The sequence below is a fragment of the Pagrus pagrus genome (assembly GCF_965226575.1).
Source record: "Pagrus pagrus genome assembly, chromosome: 17".
NCBI classification, from domain to species: Eukaryota; Metazoa; Chordata; class Actinopteri; order Spariformes; family Sparidae; genus Pagrus; species Pagrus pagrus.
Window position 1 is genome coordinate 21,795,621 of NC_140201.1, and position 19,744 is coordinate 21,815,364.

Here is a 19,744-nt window from a genome sequence, read left to right on the forward strand (position 1 = left end):
TTATTCTCACCTTAGCAAACACATCCATTTGAGTTGTACAAGTGACAATGCTGCCACCTAATGTTAGAGGTGAGCTACTACAATGGAAAATTGAGAAATTTTGTGGCAATTCAGCCAAATGTCTTTTGATGTTAAAAATGTTCATCTTTAATCTTGTACTTATTTTATTACAGAGGCACTGTGGTGCTGCAGAGATGGTCTGGACTCGAGTTTCTTTCAGGGAAGTGAAAATTGTGATGCGCAAATGATCACTCTGTTATCAGGATCATACCACAATATCTGTCAAAATGATCACAATACAACTTTTTTTTTTGCCATATTGTGCAGCCTAAACTCTGTCATATCTTACAGTTACAGAGCTGCTCAGCTGCCTCTGTGTTATCAGACATCAGCAGTGACCCTCAGCTTCTCCTCCGTCAGATATGATCACACAACACTGGCACTATTCCTGAGATCAAACCGAATACATCAGAAAACACTGCAGCTTTCACTGAACAATCATGTTAACAAGTAATTTGAGCTAGCATTAAATTAGTGATGAGTTTAAACACATTATTGGTAATACATTCATTTAATAAACCAGTTATAAGTGGTAAGGGCTGTGAGGGTGAGACACTGACCTGTTTCTAATGTGACTCAACTTGTCCTAGGAATTTGTTTGAATAAAGTTTCGTCATCTTGACACCTGCTTAATGTTCTAACATCACACATGAAAGATCCAGTGTGTAGGAATCAGGGGCAGAAATGGAATATAACATTCATTGTTTTTATTAGTGTAAAATCACCTGAAACTAAGAATCGTTGTGTTTTTGTTACCTCAGAATGAGTCCTGTATATCTACAGATGGAGCAGGTCCTCTTCCTCAGAGGCCTCCATGTTGCACCACCGTGCTTCTACAGTAGTGCAGGACGGACAAACCAAACACTGGCTCTCTCTAGAGGGAGCCTTTTGAGTTTCCATCGAGGCCAACCTCCCTGCTAGATGCCACCAAATCCTACAAACTGGACCTTCAAAATCACATGAAATAACAAATGAAGACATGTCACGTCCATTGTTTACAATTTTATTATTGTTATTGTTTTCTCGTCGTCAGATAAAAGCAGATAGAGAGGAGCAGAGTAATCAGAAACAGCGTGCAGCTTTGGGGATCCTGTCCAAAGCCGGACGAGAGAACTGTCTGAGGTGAGTATACGTTAACAATACAGGGCAAACCCCTCTGTCGTAAATGCTACATAACACTGTCCATATCATAAACAGTCACAATAACGGCTGCTGTCAGCTCTCTGACAGTCAGTTAGCCTGTAACACATTCATGACACACAGTTATTCTGAGGTAAGCTAGAGTTGGCTAGTGTTGTACTGAGCAAATAAACATCTATGTACTGTATATCTATAGTGTTGTGACTGTGTCATGTCCTGTTCCTGTGAGCACAGTTCACTCTGTAGCTCATCTCTACCTTGGCATAGCTTTGGCATTAGGAGGTAACATGGTAGCGCCCTGTTGGGGGCCGTTTGAGAACAAGCGTCTTTGTCCATTTCATGAACATGTCGGGAGTAACTCCCCAGGCCTTGGGCCGGTAAATACAGGGGACTAAGTACTGCAGAGTTTAAGTCAGCTATTCATATTTCAAGTTTGACAAATAACAGTTTCTATATAGTGCTAATGTAATCTGAAGGAAAGCACCCATAGACGTGTATATTCTCTGGGTTATGTACATGTCTAACGCAGGTACAGTCTGCAACTCCCATCGTTCCGTTAGAGTGAGATCCACTTTGAAGTGCAGCTTTGCAGTCATACGAACTTACACGAGCTTAAGCTTTAGCTTATTCCAATAGGAGAGAAGGTGCTTGGAGCATGTAGAACGACGCATTCGGGTTTTTGATCACATTGGTTTTAGCGTTCTTTCAAACGTAAAAAAATAAGAAAAAAAAAGAAAAGACAAAAAATCTGAGTAGACTCGTGTAGCTAGGCTAGCTTCACTGGCTGAGTTGAGGATTGAGACCGAGTACAAAAATGACCAAACAGCAGCATTCAGTATAACAAAGAAGACAGATGACACAGAGATACTATGATATATTGTCCTCGGCTTGTTTCGCTAATATAAAAAGGTATAAATAACACATCCTGTTTTGGTTAAGATGAAGGAAATCAAAATAAAGAAAACAGAGCACATGTTACGACAGCTCTTCACGGTCTTTATCCATCATGTTTTTTGGGATTACCTGAGATTCCAGTCGTCCCTCAGGGCTTTACAGATTGATGATGGATCGACTGATTGAATCAGTCGACTGATTGAGGTTAGAGTCTTACGAACTAGATGGAGTCAAAGACATTCAGGCGAGCAGAGGGCTTTCGTATCACCATACACTGGATCCATGATGCCGTACTTTATCCCCACACCCAAACACACCTGACCTGCAGGCTCAGCACGCTCATGTCACCACAGTCCATCAGACAAACACTCTGAAAAGGCTAAAAGAAGGCATGTAGCAAAGAAAGAAGAAAAGGCGTAGCTTAAAATGGGCGAGGTATCCTTTACATGACTCTCCCTCTAAGGAATTTAGGCTTTTTAATACCATCTTGGAATGCACTATATATTGATATATATATATACTGTATATTGCCGTTAATATAAGCAGGATTACTGTTGATAAATACAGTGGCCTCCTTACCATCAGAGGCACCTCAGCGAGCTTCAGCACCTTTCTCCCTTTGAGTTTTGGGTGCCGTAGGCCCCAAAGGAGGACACTTACTCTTTTCCTATTTCATCTGATATAAACTCAAACACTGCGATCCAAACTCCACCAGCTTTGGTCACTCTTCATCCACAGTCTCCCTTTTTGAATCCTCCTCTTTCTGATCCAGGACCTGAGGGGTGGGGCTCGGCAGGGCTGCCACCTCGGTAGTAGCCAATGAGGAGGGGTCTTGTTGTTCAACAATCCTGAGGGAAGATGTTTCTTCCTGTGGAAAAGTACAGATGTGTAAGAAAACATTGTGATTTACACTCTGTATCTACTTGATTAGATAACCTGTCTGGCACAAAGCTGTTTGTCAGCTCGCATTCTTCTGTCTTTATTGTTCCCACTGACAGTTTTGCTTTCAGACTGTTAAAGCATTTCAAAGTGATATTATTGCTGGCCCCACTGTCAAAAACAACTGGATTGCTTTCCATTTTCCTCAGAGCGGCAAATAACAACAGCGAAAACAAAACATGGGTTTATTCACTCATTGAGTTTATAATGGAGACATAAAAGCAGATGAAATTGGTTTCAGTCACCCATTATTTTCCCGAGAGACAGCAGACAAAACTGCTTAGTGAAAGTGAGGTTTCTAGGGAACTAATCGAAACAGTGATGATGTTATTGTTCTATAGACAACACCAGAAACATGATGATTAAAGGACTAAAGTTGTCTTTTGCCAGTTTAAAGTAAAAGAGAGCAGCTCCTGTGACCATTCTGGCTGAACGCATAGGGATCTACATATCCAGGGTGACCTAATCATGCTGCATATTCATCTGCTTACGTCAGCTTGTTTACATATGTGAGGCTGACTTTCACTAAAGTCACACTGTCCTCTCAGGAAACTCAGAGTTAAATGCAAAGGTGGATTATCTCCTTAAAATTATAACGATAATCGCTAGTCATTTCACCTTGATGGCCGATCATATCTATCAGAGGTGTAATATTGTAATATTCATCCCGAACTGAGTCGGTACAGACATCATGGTTCAGTGCACGCAGTCATACGACGCATAATTTGAAAACTGTCATATGTAGAGCGCATATGTTAATGAGTTAAAGTATAACCGCTCTGATCAGTACTCCACTCCAGTTAACAGCACTAATGTGCCTAACAGCTGTTTTCTAACCACCACTTAACAGCAAGCAGAAGAAAAAAGACGATAAATGAAGACGAAGAAGAAAACTCTCTCCGACTTGCCCTCGCTGTTTCAAGCAGCCTCTAGATGTGAATGCAGACAGCGACACTACTGAAGCAATTAGCATTTATATCATGTTTACATCTGTTTTTCATCAGCGCTGCATATAAATATGAGCTATGCGAGAGTGTAAGTTCACTGTTTACTGCTCAATGCACAAACGAGCAGAGCGGAGCAGCTTTTAGTGTCTGTGCTCTCCACCTGTGGAACGAGCTTCCTGAATACCTCAGAGCTTCAATATGACCGTTCACTGTGGCTTTACAAAAAGCCACAGTGGGTTTGAATTATCAACAAAGTTTATCATCTGTTAATGTATCAATCTGTCGTTTGTTAATGTAGAGATACACATATTGTTTCCGCTGGAGGATCGCTGCAGGTAATGTCATTACGCTTTACACGATCAGGATTTTTGGGGGCGATGACCGGTTAGTGAGTTTAAATAAACCGATCACCGATCCGATCACGTGAGGGAGAAATATGTGTATTTAAATAACTAGTTAATTTACTGCATATACTTATGTACTGTTTACTGAATATCAACAAAAGTATTCTCAAGCATTTTTGCCAATGTTTAACAATCTTTGCCATGCCCCAAACTGACAGAGATGCAAGGGTAAAACATCAATGACCTCTAGAGGGCATTCAAGGACTGGCCAGACATAAGCTCAAAGTTCAGTCAGGTCAAACCAAAATAACTTGAGACAGAAATAATGCGCGCAACAACTTACTGCGTGGATCAAAGTATGCCAGCAAACGCTGAAATGCGGAGTTCTCCACAATATTAAATGACACGTCGGCCAGCACGATAAACTCAAGTTTGCTTGTGCCATCCCTTGCCTTCTCACTGTCACGGCTATACGGACGGGTACTGTCTAAAGTAGTTTGCTTTAGCATCCGTTTCGGTGTTTGTTTTTCTTTTTCCACGCTCCGTTTCTTGAACTCGGCATGCTCCTCCTTGTGTTCCTTATCCAGGTGCCTGATTAAATTTGTCATGTTGGGGCATTTTGCAGATGCTCCCCCATGAGGTACTCTAGTGTTGCACGGATTGCGGGTGGCTTGGGTTGTGTCTGTCTCGTTCGCTTTGGGGGGGGTCCCGCACCGCCAGCGTGTTTGTTTGAATCAGACAACCAATGATTCAAGATTCAAAAAACTTTATTGTCCGTCACATCGGTCAGGGCTCAAAACTGGCTGTCGGGTTCGCGCATGCGTGTCGGTGGTGGGGAGCTTCTTCAGAGTGGGTGGTTCACAGGCCGTCTGCAATCTATGCAACGGGAGCATCTGCGGGGAGTTCCAGCACGACAATGACGTCATTGATTGGATCGGCAAATTAAGACATTACAGCCGATCTCACAAATTGCATAAAATGCAAAATATCGGCCGATCCAATATAGCCAATCAGATCGGCAGAAAGCCTAAATGTCATTAATATTTTTAAAGGCGTATTTCTCCCCTCTCATCCCACCCATTATTGATCAGGATGTTACTGTTTATGACCCGTCCTGCCTGATCCACGGACTGAGAATCGGACGACACTTGGATTGGTTTGATTTATGTTCTGCCCCAAAACACACCCATGACTAAGTCAGAGTCTTAATACCACCTCTTTGCACTTTGTGCCCAGATTATCCACCGTTTAACTAGAATAACTAGAACAAAATGGACTTGGACATGCCCTAGATGCACTAGCGCGCTGAGCTATAGACTGTCTAAATAGGGCCCATTGAGTCACAATGACACGTTTATATGCACGGCTGAAATACACCAGATTTTTCCATTAAAGTCAGTGAATTCAGTTTAGAGTGTTAACTTCCTCCTTTTCTGGGATCAGCCAAAACATGACCCATGTTTCTGCTGCTGCCACACAGACTTCCTGCCATTTCTCACTTTGTTCTCAGTGTAGCAAACTGGCTCTTACGATGACAACACTGGCAGCCACTTTTCAGCTGACTGTCAACAGCGACACACTGAAGAAGTGTTATGGCTGCTATTAGACTTTCTGTCATGGCATAAACTCGCACCTATCCAACACAGAGTAAATGATGGCATTTATTATGGCCACATTCTCTTCATGTGCACCAGTGCCAGGGCCCCGGTATTGATTGGCATGGCTCATTAGCACAGCTAAACAGAAGTGAACCTTCCCCTTTCATGCAACGACAAGTCACATTTCTGTTGTGACACAGATCTATGAAACGTTAGTCCAACAGCTATTGGCCGCGTTTCCCAGATTCGATCGTTCTTAAGGACTTAAGAAGGCTCTTAAGAAGGGTTCGGCTAAGAAGGAGCGCTAAGATGCGGGTGTTTCCCAGATGCGTTCTTAACTGCCTTCTTAGGAGAACCTTAAGATCAAGCCAAAGAAGCTTCTTAAGAAGCTCTTAGTGGGAGCTGTCCACCGCGCTGCTGCTGTGCTGAATCAATCGATGCCAGGCAGATCGATCACCCACCTCTTTATGTGTGTGTGTGTGTGTGTGCGCTGTCAGACCGGGCTGTCCAGGCAAAGAGATCCAACGGCTGATCACTCTGGTGTCTCCACACATCCAGAGAGCAACCCGCTGCAATTTTCAGCCCGGAGGTGCAGCACAGAGTGATCAGCCGTTGGATCTCCGCACGGGGCAGCCGGTACTTTGCCTGGACAGCCCGGTCTGACAGCACGTCCAGTGGGGAGAAGTGCTGACGCACGTATGCATTTATGTAAACCGTCTGGCTTCGCGCACGGCGACGCTGTTGGTTCGCAGCGAGAATGTGCTGTATTGCAGCCGTGGTTTCTCACATGCGCGGACTTTGGCAACGCATTTAAATACTATAGAGTAGCAGGGGAAGCCTCTCTGGATGAGGTTCAGCTGAGTTTAATACATCTGTTCCCTTGATATCTGTGAAATGCCACAGGGTTGTTGTTTTTTTATGTGTAGTACTATAAACTCATATATGCAGATGTTGTGGAAAACTTAAACGTGTAATTCAATAAAAAGGTTTTTTTTTCATCTACCATTTTCTATTTTTTTTTCTTGCGCCAGTGGTCCGCAGCTATGAGCGCATTTCAACATTGAGCATTGTTTTATTATTTCGAAAAGTGGAGGATGTAAATTTCCCTGACGCGCTTGATCACTGAGCATTCAGTCACTAAGAAGGCTGTTAAGAGTGGGTCAGCTCGATCTTACATTTCCTTCTTAGTGAAAGATCTTCTTAAGCTAAGAGCGACTCTGGGAAACGCATCCTTCTTTCACAGCGTTCTTAAGAGCGCTCCTAAGAAGATCCTAGCAATTAAGAGCTTCTTAACGAATCTGGGAAACGCGGCCATTAGCTTTTAGCACTGTTTATGGTATGTGTTTCCCTTTAAACCCTTTAAAGCCCAGACAGTTTGAGGGAAATTGTTTGTTTTTGATACATTACAGCCATCGTAACGTTTGCGACTGTGCTAAAATCACTTTCCTTGCAGATTTCAACTACAATTATCACAGCCAACAAGTCCTACTCCTAGTTATCAGTTTTCTGTTACTTCTCAAGCAGCTGGTTTAGGGGCACCAAGTCGACTCACTTGCTCTGAGAAGCGATGATTCACCTGATCAGCAAACTCTTGCATCTCACCCTCCTCACCGTTAGAGTGGCAGCTGGGACTTGGCACCTCAATTCCATGGCTTTCCAAAATGGCAGCTTCTGGTTGTGTTAGACAGGGAAGAGAAGGAAATATATATATATGTACATTTTACACAATTTGAGACAAACATGACCAAAAGTCTCCTCCTGTGATTCTACATGTTGTCACTGTCGAGAGAAAATTAAGTTTCTCCGCTTTTTGCCGGCTTTAATTATACTTCTGTTATGGTGACCAAATCTGCTACTTAAATGAACTCTTTTAAAGCCTATGGGGTGTCGCCAAAATTAAAAAAACTCATGAAAATGTGATGTTTTGCAGATACGTGGACAAAAACAAATTAACAGGTCCTCACCAATGTTCGCTCTTCTCTTCATCTCCTTCCGACGGTTGGCAAACCAGTTGTACACCTTCAATGCCGTCACACGTTCAAACTCAGACAGCTTACAACCTGGGTGAGGAAACGCACGGCATCTTATTTATAGTAGCGGTATGGCCTTGACCAAATGACCAAATAGGCCCTAACTCAGTATATATATATATTGCAACAATATTGTAGGGATGACTATAGGTATTTTCACAAAACATTAGCACAATGAGATTTTTGATGAATCATCATCAGTAATCTGGATATAATGACTAAGTGTGTAAAGACAAGTATGAGAACAAGTAAGTAGTAAGTAAATTACATCACTTTACTGTAATGCAATCTTTAAAACCAGGAAATACAACACTACAACACTACTGTCATATCATGATAAAACAATATCCAAAATCTTAGACACCATATAGTCTCATATCACATTATATATCATAATAATAATAATATCATATATACTGTCCAGCCTTCAGCAAAACCAGTCAAGATCCTCAACTATTCTGTCATGGAGGTACTAACTTTAAATCCCTCGTCCTAAATTATGTACAAGACGAGTCTTTAAAATGAAGTTTACACAAACAAATCCCCAGTGCGCTTTTTAAAAGGTCAATTAAACCACTCACAATAAGATGGTATAGATAATTGAGTTGACATTTCCACTAATTGCGACTACAACAAACTGATAAAAGTACATCTTGTGATTTGATTTATCAATGCCAGAGTGAATCTACACTTTATACCTATTTAAAAAATATTTGCACAATTCGTTAGCTATGAAATGATTTTTTATTTCTTTTATTTTTATAATTTTCAATGACACTATAGCAATAAAAAGTACTGTATGTGCACAAGTTTTTTCATCAAGGCTTCACTCTGCTTCACAAGAATGTTAGTGTTTACATTTTCAAAATCACTGCAAAGCATTTTTATCATCTTCGTGTTAATCCATCTGCACTGACCACACAATGTAGTGATGTTAACTTTACACGTCATTACAACACTGTTACTTAGACTTCTCTTCCTGACAGAGAAACACATTTAAATGTGTATACTATATCTGATTCACTGTGCATTATGTTGAATACTTTATTTTATAATAAAATATTCATATTAAGGCTGCAACTAATTAACCTCATCATAAATGAATCAATCATTTACTTTATGTTAAATCAATCTTTTAAAATGACATGATGCAAAGTAGAAAATCTTCACATTCAGGAAGCTAGAAACAAAACAACTGTTGACTACAATTGAGCTAGCCATCAATTAATTACATGTCAATTGTTCTTTAAAGAACAAATTCAAATCAAGTATACAGAATGACTTTTTTAACGCAAGGGCTGACGGACTCGTACATTTGTCACAGTAACAGGCCTGACACAGTTAGAAAAGCCTCTCAGTACCTGGTTTCTGGATGACAGAGTTGCAGGCGTTGGCGATCTCCTCTCTCTTGGCTTCATCTGGGTACTGGTTCTCCATGAAGAAACTGCAAGAGATAAACATCCACTCTATTGGAAACAGCTCAATCACACTGTACCACAGGTTAAACATTTATTAGAAGACGGCACCAGTCAGAGCAGTGCCAGTTAATGCTTATTTTACACCTCATCAACTTGGAGTCTTTGTATTGAAAAAGTAGGGACATTATTTAAATGGAGACGGAGCATCAGGAGAGGTCCTCAGTATAAAGGAACAGATGAATGGATGCGTTAAGTGGATTCATTTCTGCAATTCAAATATTGTAAGCTTAAATCTCTTCCTATGCCTATAAATATAAAGACAGTGAAATGTATGTTATCCAGGTAAAGATCAAAGTAACCATTTTTTCCTCTTTCCTCTCTAGATTTTGTCTTCTTCATCTTTTTATCACCCCAAGGCTGAAGAGGAATCTTTATCTCACGTTACAAAACACACAGGGATCAATTTCCCTCCAGCCCTCTCTCCTTCTCACCCTCTGAGTTGCCCTATCCTGTCCACTCCGTCTCACACACATACACACACTGCACATCATCTTCACCTCTACTGTATCGTCCTTGGGTCTAAACTAGCTCATAAGGATCAGCACTGCGGTAGAATTGCGTAATCCGGGGGCACTGCTGGTGAGTGCTGTCTGAGGGCCCGTGTGCTCTTATTACTGAGAGTGCCCAGACTGCACACTATACTTACAGCAACCATGTAATAGAGAAATCAATTGCACACAGCGGGTACGACTGTGGAGGAATGCCTACTCCTCTTTCTCTGCAGCCTTATGACTTACTGAGAAGACTGTCTGGGACAAATATGTTAGAGAAAAGCAGAGACATGATACAGCATAATAAAGTGAATAGTGCTGCTCTGCACAACAGTAATAAAAGACATTTGATCCTGGGCAGGTTATCAATATTAACAATTACCTCGGGCATTGCTGCATTCCTTCCATATGTGAATATTAATCCACAGCTAGATAGCTGAACCTGTGCTGACGCGTTCAAACACATCTGCAGACATCAAACACTGAAGTGTTCTGTCTCGGTTGCTCTAATCAAAACTCAAACTCAGTGGAAACCAGGTGTGTTTGTCTTTTACAGCAAACCAAATACTGAAATGTAAACCAACAGAACCCAACTTTGTAATGGCAGCTTGATCACAAACTGAAAACTGTTCATTTTAGAGCTCAAACAACCAGTTGATCAACAGAAAATTGAATGTTTTTAATTGACAATCAATCATCAAAGTATTTTTTCAAGGAAAAAGGTCAAACATTCATTAATTCACACGAATGCTTTGGAAAGAATTGCTACTTTTCCTTATAAGACTGTGGGCTGAATATCTATGGTTTCAGACTGTAGGTTGAACAAAACAATTTATGTATTTGTGTGAAATAGTGTCTGATTTATTAGGATATTCTGACATTTATAGACCAAAAGATGAATCGATTGAGAAAATAAGCTTCACTTGAAGCCCTAGCTCATTTCAATATACTTTACTTGCAGTTTTTCAGGTGTTAATGATGTTAGAAGGACAGAAGTCAAGTTTTTTTTGTTTGTTTAGCTCACTAGTACCCCTATCAAACTGGACAACCCCCCCACTAATACCCATTAACATCCAGCTTTTGTCTTAAGAAGAAACGGGTGCAATCAGCATTCATGCCAAGGTCAGGTGTTTTATCGGCTCCAGCTCTGGTTGGCTCTGGGGACATAACGCCTGGCTGGACATGCAAAGTTTTGCCCTTTTTCTGGCTGTTCAAGAAGCATTGAGTACTGTTCATTCTGGGTTGAATTTGAAAGGGAGACTGATGAAAAAAGACATTAAAAGGAACCGACTTAACATTTTCTACTGTGTCAAACGTGACACACAAGAAGTAAAACAGAAAGGCAAATTCTTCCACTGGCAATGGGAAAGGGAATGGGTCAGTCATCTCTTTATGCAGGCTTACCCACATTTAAAAAACCTGCATGTGCACACTAATTTTGGTGTAAAAGTGGTGTATGTAGCACTGAGACTTGCTCACCTCTCCATGATTGATTGGCACTCCTTCCTCCAGGTAAACCTGCTTCCTCTACGCAGCCTCAGAGGCCCGCCCACCAGCCCAGTTCTGTCGCCAGTCATGATCCCTGTCCTCCAATCGGGTTCCTCCTTCACCAGAGAGCGCATAGATAAGGTGGCCCCTGAAGAAGACAGCACATGCAATAATATGAAAGTTGAGAGCTTGTGTAAACAAAGACAGTGATCGTGTTTAGACTCCAGCTGAACAAAAGCTGGATCATGACTCAACACTAACTGCCACATTGTAACAACACTACCTTCTTTAATCAGTTGTAACGTGTTTTTATGCTATAAGTTAAAGGTGCAATATGTAAGAATTGGCCACCTGTTGAATTCATACTCCGGTAAATAGGAACAGCATATCCCCAAGGTAACTGCTAACTGCTGCAAGCTGTATTCTATTCAGACTATAGCTGCTGTTAGCTTAGTTAGCCATGCAGCTACCTAGACTACTGGTGGTGAATAGTATCACATCTTAACTAGCTAACATATGATACTATAAGTGTTTGTCATAACCTCAATATAAATTCAAAAGTCATTTATTGACCGCTTCTGTTAATTGCTATTACAACAAGACTGTATCACACATAAATGTGAACGTTATTGATAAAAAACATAAACACAATTTTGCTAAATACTCCCATCTTGGCCAAAGATTCTGCTAAAATTAAAACCTAATGAGCTACAAGCAATTACCGTGTCAAGTGAATGCAGCATTTAATTAAATCACACTTGAACCCTCGTCTGTTCCAATTAACTGTAACTGTACAACTCAAAGCATTCATGCCTGTTTCATCCTGTATGTTATTAGTTGTAGTCTGTCACAGGAAATTTGCTCCTGGTGTAAATATCACAGAAAATGTTCCTCTGGCTCTTCCGACATCGCTGTGGTAACAGTTAAGAAAGACTCACCTACACCTGCTGGAGTGCAAATTTAAAAGGTATATCTCGACTCTACACTGTGACTAACACAGGTTTTTGCAGGATTTAACAAAGTTCAATTTAAAACCATTTAAATACCAAAAGAACTTGATTTAAAATCTGTTCAAGTATGAAAGCATGATAGAAAACCAGAAGGGACAATAAGGCCTCGAATGATTTATTATTATGTCACAATATTTCAAGCCTTCCTGGCAGAATAAAAGAACAATTCCACAAGATATCACAAATTAAATTATGGATGATAAAACAAAGGAAAATGATGAATTATTTTAAATGTTTTCTAATATCTAATATTGACATTTGCCCATTATGAGACGATGAGCTTCCTCACTGCTTTAGCTGCAGCAGTGACGGTGTTTGCTGCAGGTCTGATGGTGCTGACTGAAACTCCACGACCAAGAGAGCATATTACAAACATATGTAAATTAAAAGGCTTTTTATACCTTCTATGGTATTCTTCTTCTGTTAGGAGGACTCTTCATAAGGTACAGACACCCTGTTGTTTACCACAACTCTGACATTATATTCAAACTAAGCTACATTTGACCTTCCACATAGCTGGTGCAACAGCCTGCTGATACTATGGCAAAGTCAAGAGGATTTCAGTAGTATGGTATGGAGATAAAATCCTCTAGTTGTCCTGAGTATCTCTGCCCTTTCAGACTGCTGAAACACATCCCCAGCTGACAGAGTAGCTACAGGATAAACGGCATGCAGGTCAGCCGATGAACAGGCGCCTCCTGTGGCATGCTGTTGAGGCCGGGGGTGGGCAGGGAGGGCGCGGTTACCTGGCTGGGCCTGGGCGGCTGCAGCGGCAGCAGTGTACCACGGCAGCAAGTGCATCAACAGCTCTCTCTGCCTGCTCCACACTGGGTTGGGGTTGAGGTTGGTGTTGGGGTTGGGGAGGCTGCCACTTGCCCCTGCTACCGTCCCGTCTCTGTCCCCTCCCCTGGCCCTGGGCATGGGACTCACGCTGTGCTGGCTTTCACTCCACCTCAGCCCTTCAGTCGGGACAAAACCAACGGTCAGGCAGGCCAGGGATCAGATTATAGACACCAGGGTTGACTTATGTATTTAGGAGTTAACTTCCACACTCCTGTAGACCTGCCTGGCAGTTTTCAGTCAGAATTATGTATTTGAGTCTATTGGCCAAATTAAAAGTGAATTTGACTGACAAGACTGATACTTCTTTGATTCATGAGCAGGTCAATAGGAGCTTTTATTAGAAGCAAAGCATCGTGGCCACTGAGAGAATTAGTTCTTGTTAGTATCATTCTTAAGTAATCTGTTTGTTAGCCATGTAGGAATGAAAACCAGCACCAGAGTACCTCCAGCATCAGGGCTGAGAACTACAGAGGAGCTAAGGCAAAGCTTGGAAGGGTGGGAAAAGAAATAAAGGGTTAAGATGAAGGGAGGCAGCAGGGTCAGCAGATGGTCCATCGGCGGCTTTGTTTCGTAAAAAGTTAACTTGTGATTATTGTGAATGCATGCCCTCTCTGAAAGAAACCATACCAAATATTTTTAAGTATCTGTATCCGAGGACATGGAGAGGTCAGCACCAACCCGAGCTGTTACTCTAGCCTGCACAGACGAACCGCATTCACTAAACCACTAAAGTTTCATTTCCAAACCAGAAGCCTTAATAATATTGATTAGCATCTCCTGTGACAGGACTACCTTTATCATTTGTCTTTCCTCTGAAATTATAGATTTGTCTTGTGTCCTTCGTTGACCTCGCAGCCCTCGAGGACCAGGATGGAGTTAGCGTGAGGGGTTAGAGGTGTGTGCGTGTACCATGCAGGAGGATGGGGTAAAGATAGATGGAGGGGGGAGGTTAGCGAGCAGTGGTATATATTAAGAAAGATAAGAAATATTCACACACATTATCTAATCTATAATCTATTTTCATTAACCCGGAGTTCATCCCTGAGGCACTGATCTGGAAATCTACATAATTAGTCTTCCTGTACTCGACTTCGTTCACCCCTGTAATGATCTATAATCCCAGTCCTGCTGTTTAATAGTCAAACTGTACCTGACACATTGCACTTACATTTCCTGTCTAACCCTACAACCCTGACCCTGCCCGGTGTCTCACCTGGGTTGTTCCTCTCCAGCAGGTACCAGCGGTAGAAAGCTCTGCGTTTGGAGTCGCTCATCTCAAGGCCCTGCTGCAGCAACCACTGGGAGATGTAGCTCTGGCTGATGCCTGTGTGCCGGAGGCGAGCCATGTTATCTTAACACTTTAAAGACATTGATTTATTTCACGGTGCACCGGTAGCATCTGTACTCCTGAGATGGGCTGAGAGCCAACCCTGAAATACTCCTGTTAAGCTAATGAAGCCATTCCAACATTGATACATTAATTAAGGGCATGTGATCTGGTGCAATTCTCTTTCAGGGGGGGTGGGGGGGTTGCTGGTGGGAACATGCTGCTACCTGTGAAGTTCAGCATTTATTGCTCATAAGTGGAGCTTTGGCTGTGGAGGCCACAAGCAGTTCTCTACCTAGCTATAAGTGTGTTGCATTATCAGCACCAACCTTCCTATTAGATATTCACTGTTCTTCATCTATTAGCATATTTAGTAACCTGAAACTCAATTAACAGGCATGATCTTGTATATATTCAAAACCCTTTCTTAAAAGTTTTGAAAGAGTGAAAAATGCCGATCATTGTTTTTCCGAAACCAAAATGACTTGGGACTGATGATTTTAAATTATATGTTGAATCCAAAATGAGATTTCCAGAGATATGAAAAGAGAGAAAAGCAGCAAATTCTCACTTTGGAGAAGCTGGAAGCAGCAATTGTTTGGATGGAAAGGCACTTTTTGCATATTGACTTTAACTACTTATCATAAATCAAGACTGTTGGGTTACGATTCTGCATCACTTTACAAATGACAAAAAACGATTCTCGCCCATCCGTCTTTTCGGCCCATTTTGAATTTAATAACTGCATAATTAGCATTACAAGATGGAAGTGTAACATTATATGAACACTTGGATTGCTGTCAGCAAGAGACTTTGGCGGGGGGGTGGTGGGCACTGATCTCCAGAGTGAGAGTGTTAGAGAGGAGTGAAACAAACTCCATGGCTTTACAAAAGAAACAGGTTATGTAGCACAACTTCACCCTACATCACTGTACAGTATTATCTAAAACTATATCACCTTTCAAAATATATCGTTATATATTAAAAACTCAGCCAGTATTGGTCCTCAGTAAGACGAAGTAAAGTAAAGACGTTAACATATTCCCATTTATTACAATCCTCAATTAAACCGGAAGAAATGTCTCAAAGATTTCATATCTTCATATCAGCACTAGTTAAAGTGCCCCACTATTGACATGTGACACGTATCCTTGTAGTTGTTAATAAGCTGTAATAACATGAGACAAAGCAGTACAGTACCTGTAACTTGGCCTACGATTGCCTGAGAGATCCTGCGATTGTTGAGGAAAGTTTTGATCTCCTCTTTCACCAGGTTGCTGTCTCTCCTGTAAAAGCAACGAAAACCCATTGTGGCATTAGAACTATTACACGGTGGTTAAAACAGCAGCCTTTGCTCTGACTAACCTTATTCACTGGTGCTTCTCTTTTTTCAGCAGTCCCAAAACACCTGACCTGAATTAACTCCACTAAAATTCTGGAGAATAAGCCTGGCCCTCTGGGGACAGTTGCTGTCATTATCTGATGTTATAATAGTCTCTCTTTGTCTCTACCATTCTTTTGGTCTTGCTTTCCAACTCGTCCTCGCTCAGCTCTCTGATAACACTAAGCTCCACCGTCCTCCCCCCTCCATGCTCACCTCATGTACTCATCCACCTTCTCCTCCAGGTCCCACTCCTCCTCTCCCATCATGTCGTAGCTGAATGACCGCTGAACCGCCACGCTGGGAGGGTAGAGGGGCGGGGGTGAAGCCTCGTAGCTGTTGCTGGGGGACAGAGCGGCGCCGTCCAGGCCGGAGGTCTGCGTGGTGGCAGAGGCTAGGGAGAGCGAGGAGGCGGAGGAGGATGAAGATGAGGACGGGGCAGGAGCAGCCGTGGTGGGGGCGTTGTTGGATGGGGCGGGTTGAGAGTCACAGTGCGGTGGGCGGTGGTCTGGGTCGAGCCTCTCCAGGGACTCCAGAGCGTGGATGATCTGAGGTTTGGTCATGCCGGACAGACGCAGTCGCTGCAGGAGGTCGATCTGTTCGATGGTGTAGCGTGGCTCCACCTCACAGCACTCCATCCTGGCATCTGCAGGCATCAAAGTGAATTCGAGACTAGCATTTTAAATGAAATACAAGACCAACTTTGTAAGTGAATAGGAACCAACTGTGGCCCTATTAATACACCAAAGGTCTGCAAGCTTAGGTTGATTTTTCACCAGATAAACAGAGATATACTGCTATATTTATCTCTACTCAGCACCTTTGATTTATTAACTGTAAATTTAGATAACATGGCAAACTTCTTCAAACCTCCAACAAACTGATAAGTGATGAAAGGATTATTAATAGATGAAAACCCAAATAAAAAAAGACAAGCAAAGCTGAATTCAAACGGTACACTTCCTTTGATGGGGTTCATTTATCCTGAATATGACTTTGAAGACTTTTAATGCAAATCTGACTAAACAATTTCAGTTTAATATATCCAAATAACTTTGAATAAATACAGGTCTGGTTTATGAAGCTGAACTTAGGAGAAAAAAAAAACTGCCTGCATTCTCCTCTGAAGAACCCTTGGGTCATTCAACATTTTGGCACCCTTTCAAACACTTGGCACAGACACTTGGGGCTAACCTTGCTCCATTTTGTCCAGGGTGGAACTAAAGTAAGATCACCCTGGCATACATAACCTGTCATCAGGTCCACTCAGCCTAGTCACATACACCCACCCACCCAGGGTTTTACTTCCAATATCTGCCTGTCCTGTGCAGGGTCGTAAGAAGCCTGGCCTTAACACTTAACATTAATTGTTGACACTACAGTGTGAAGACTCATTTGCAGCAATTTGACATGACCTTGTTTACTTGAAAAAGGTAAACATCTGGGACAACATAACTTCATACATTTACAAATCTGATGAACCCAATCTTTCACTCAGCATCAGACTGATTTTACACATCAGCACTTCCACCAAAATAAACAGTGGTGAGCTGCAACACCATTAAAAAGTTGATCTTGTTAAATGGGATGTGTGCCGAATTTACTAGAACGACTGGATGAATTCAAAGATGCATTAAGTCCAATCCGGTCACACATGTTCCTTTGTTGACAAGCTGGACAAAGTTAACTTGCCAGATTTTTTACAAAGAATTCGGCTTCAAATGTGTGTTTACAGGACAGAGTGGCTCCTATCAGGGCTACAGCAACGTTACTTAAACTCTGACAAATACACCACACTGGTATTTTAGGTTCTTTCTGTGCCTAAACTAAAACATTGAAAACTAAACAGCATGCTGGCTTTGACTTTAACCAGAAGTTAAACCGTGTCCCGTCACTGAGGTTATCTTACCTGGCGGAGGGGGTGACACAGACAGGCGCCCCGGGAGTGGTTCAGTGCGAGGGGTCGCAGCGGGGACACACCACTGTCGCATGGCTCAGAGGAGTTCAGCTCGGCTGGACCTCTACAGAGTCAGACAGGAGACTTGCTGCAGTGTGTTGCGGTTAAGCTGCCCCTATTAGCATGCTGGCAAACCTACAACAGCAGATGACTCGCTAGCAGGCTATGTTGGCTAAGCTAACACCGTCAACTCTGGTTGGTTGGTTCCCCTGAGCACCAGCCTCCCATCGATAGCTGCCCGCTGCCTTGTTGTGTGAAGTCAGACAGAACGAGGCACACACACAGCGGAAGTACTGCAATGTGACCTTCAAAATAAAGCCATTTTCCTATAGACACTTCTCGTGTCTATAATAATTACAATAATAGTAATAATTATAAAAATAATAGTAGTACTAACAAGACAAGATGGATAGGTCCTTACGACCAAATTTCTGAACTTCCCATAAAATAATGTATACGCATTTACCTTCACTTGTGTTTGGCTGGGATAGAAACATGCAGTCACATTTTTACATTTATTTACAGTTCATAAAAGCATTTTACTTGATGTTTGTGGGCTGGCAGCTAGATTAAGCCAACACACGCCCCTACATATAGGGTTAAACTGAACTAAAATGTATACTTATTCTTTTGCTGTATGTCTAAATTCTGTGAAGATAACTTCTAAGTTCACTGTTTTGTGTTCAAGCATTGTCAAGTTTAACATAAGCTATATATACACTACTCAAAATTAGTTAGGGATGTTGGGATACGGGTGCATATATGCATGTGCATGGATATGCATAAAAGTCAAATGAAATGTCTCGCATTATTTGGGTGGGACAAATAAGATGCCTGAAATACACCAAAAAATCTTCACTAAACACAAAAGAAATGTCACAGGATAAAAAAAAAAGTGGAACATTAAAATATCCCAATATCCCTAATTGATTGTGAGTAGTGTAAACCATTTAGACACAAATCACCATCATTTTAATAGATTTTTTTTTATTATGTAACCCCTGTAGCCTTAAGTTTCTGTAAAAGCTATCAATGTGCACAAATCGCGCTTTTATTTTGATGGATGCAGGAAGCATTGTCGTTCAGTCTAGCCAGCTAGACAGTACAGTCTGTCTCGTCTGGGCTAACAACTTATCGAAAACTTGCACCTTGTGTGTTACGTTGCCGGCATTACAGATGTGCTGTTATTTACGAAACCTTTATGGTTAAACGTGACCGCAAACAAACATCATGAGTGTCAGGTCGAGTGTCTGACTGCGACACGGCCAGCTGCTAACGGTTTAGCTCGCTAGCTAGCTAAGTTAGCTGACAGCTAGCTAGCGCCGGATTGTCCCACCGCGGAGCACCTCTCTTACCTCCCGTTGCTGTGGAGAGATAGCAGCAGCCGGCTGGACGGAGAGCGAAGATAGTGGAAACTGTAGACAAAGTGGCGCTCCACCAAACCCCAGTAAAGAAAGTAACTCCTCGGTCCGAGCTGAGGGTGAATTACCGAGCAGAGTGTGAACGGTGCAGGGTCATATTGTCTTTCAGCTATGCAGTGGGGAAATAGTTTATGCAAATGTGAGGAGTCTGTCTCAATTTATGACCCCTCACCCGATACCACTGTCAAGCTAGCAACAATTATAATCATGATTTCCGGTTATACTGTACCCACTAAAATGTCATAGCTCAATTTAAACACCACACAATGCCAACATTTTAGTAATAATTATGTTTTAGCAAAATTAAATTAAAACACCAAGAATTGTCATGCATACGGTACATAAGCTATAGTTTATGAGGCCATTAACAGTACTCTATATCCAGCAGTTATGCTA

General features: G+C 41.9%; 1 protein-coding gene across 4 annotated transcripts; it reads right to left on the reverse strand.

Moving 5' to 3' along the window:
* Nucleotides 1–1,047: 1,047 nt before the first annotated feature.
* On the reverse strand, nucleotides 1,048–19,496 carry LOC311272859 (homeobox-containing protein 1). Of its 4 annotated transcripts, none has more exons than XM_084379573.1 (11): nucleotides 19,283–19,496; nucleotides 17,880–17,991; nucleotides 16,187–16,616; nucleotides 15,790–15,875; nucleotides 14,476–14,586; nucleotides 13,166–13,378; nucleotides 11,401–11,557; nucleotides 9,314–9,396; nucleotides 7,887–7,982; nucleotides 7,475–7,590; nucleotides 1,048–2,962 (listed from the first exon to the last, which is right to left on the reverse strand). In XM_084379573.1, exons 2-11 carry the CDS (start codon nucleotides 17,959–17,961, stop codon nucleotides 2,816–2,818), a joined length of 1,521 nt encoding a protein of 506 aa, XP_084235699.1. In that variant the 5' UTR covers nucleotides 17,962–17,991; nucleotides 19,283–19,496; the 3' UTR covers nucleotides 1,048–2,815. The 4 variants fall into 4 exon arrangements, with proteins under 4 accessions (XP_084235699.1, XP_084235700.1, XP_084235698.1 ...); XM_084379574.1 differs by having other exon boundaries at nucleotides 7,499–7,593; XM_084379572.1 differs by having other exon boundaries at nucleotides 7,475–7,593; nucleotides 19,283–19,493.
* Between the last annotated feature and the right edge of the window lie 248 nt (nucleotides 19,497–19,744).

Coding starts and splice junctions, on each gene's coding strand:
- LOC311272859 (XM_084379572.1), bottom strand. CDS start 17,961: ATGCGACAGTGGTGTGTCCCCGCTGCGACCCCTCGCACTGAACCACTC. Junction 11,558..13,165: donor AGCCGCCCAGGCCCAGCCAG/GTAACCGCGCCC, acceptor TGTCTTCTTCAG/GGGCCACCTTATCTATGCGC. Junction 7,983..9,313: donor CTCTGTCATCCAGAAACCAG/GTACTGAGAGGC, acceptor TTCCTCACCCAG/GTTGTAAGCTGTCTGAGTTT.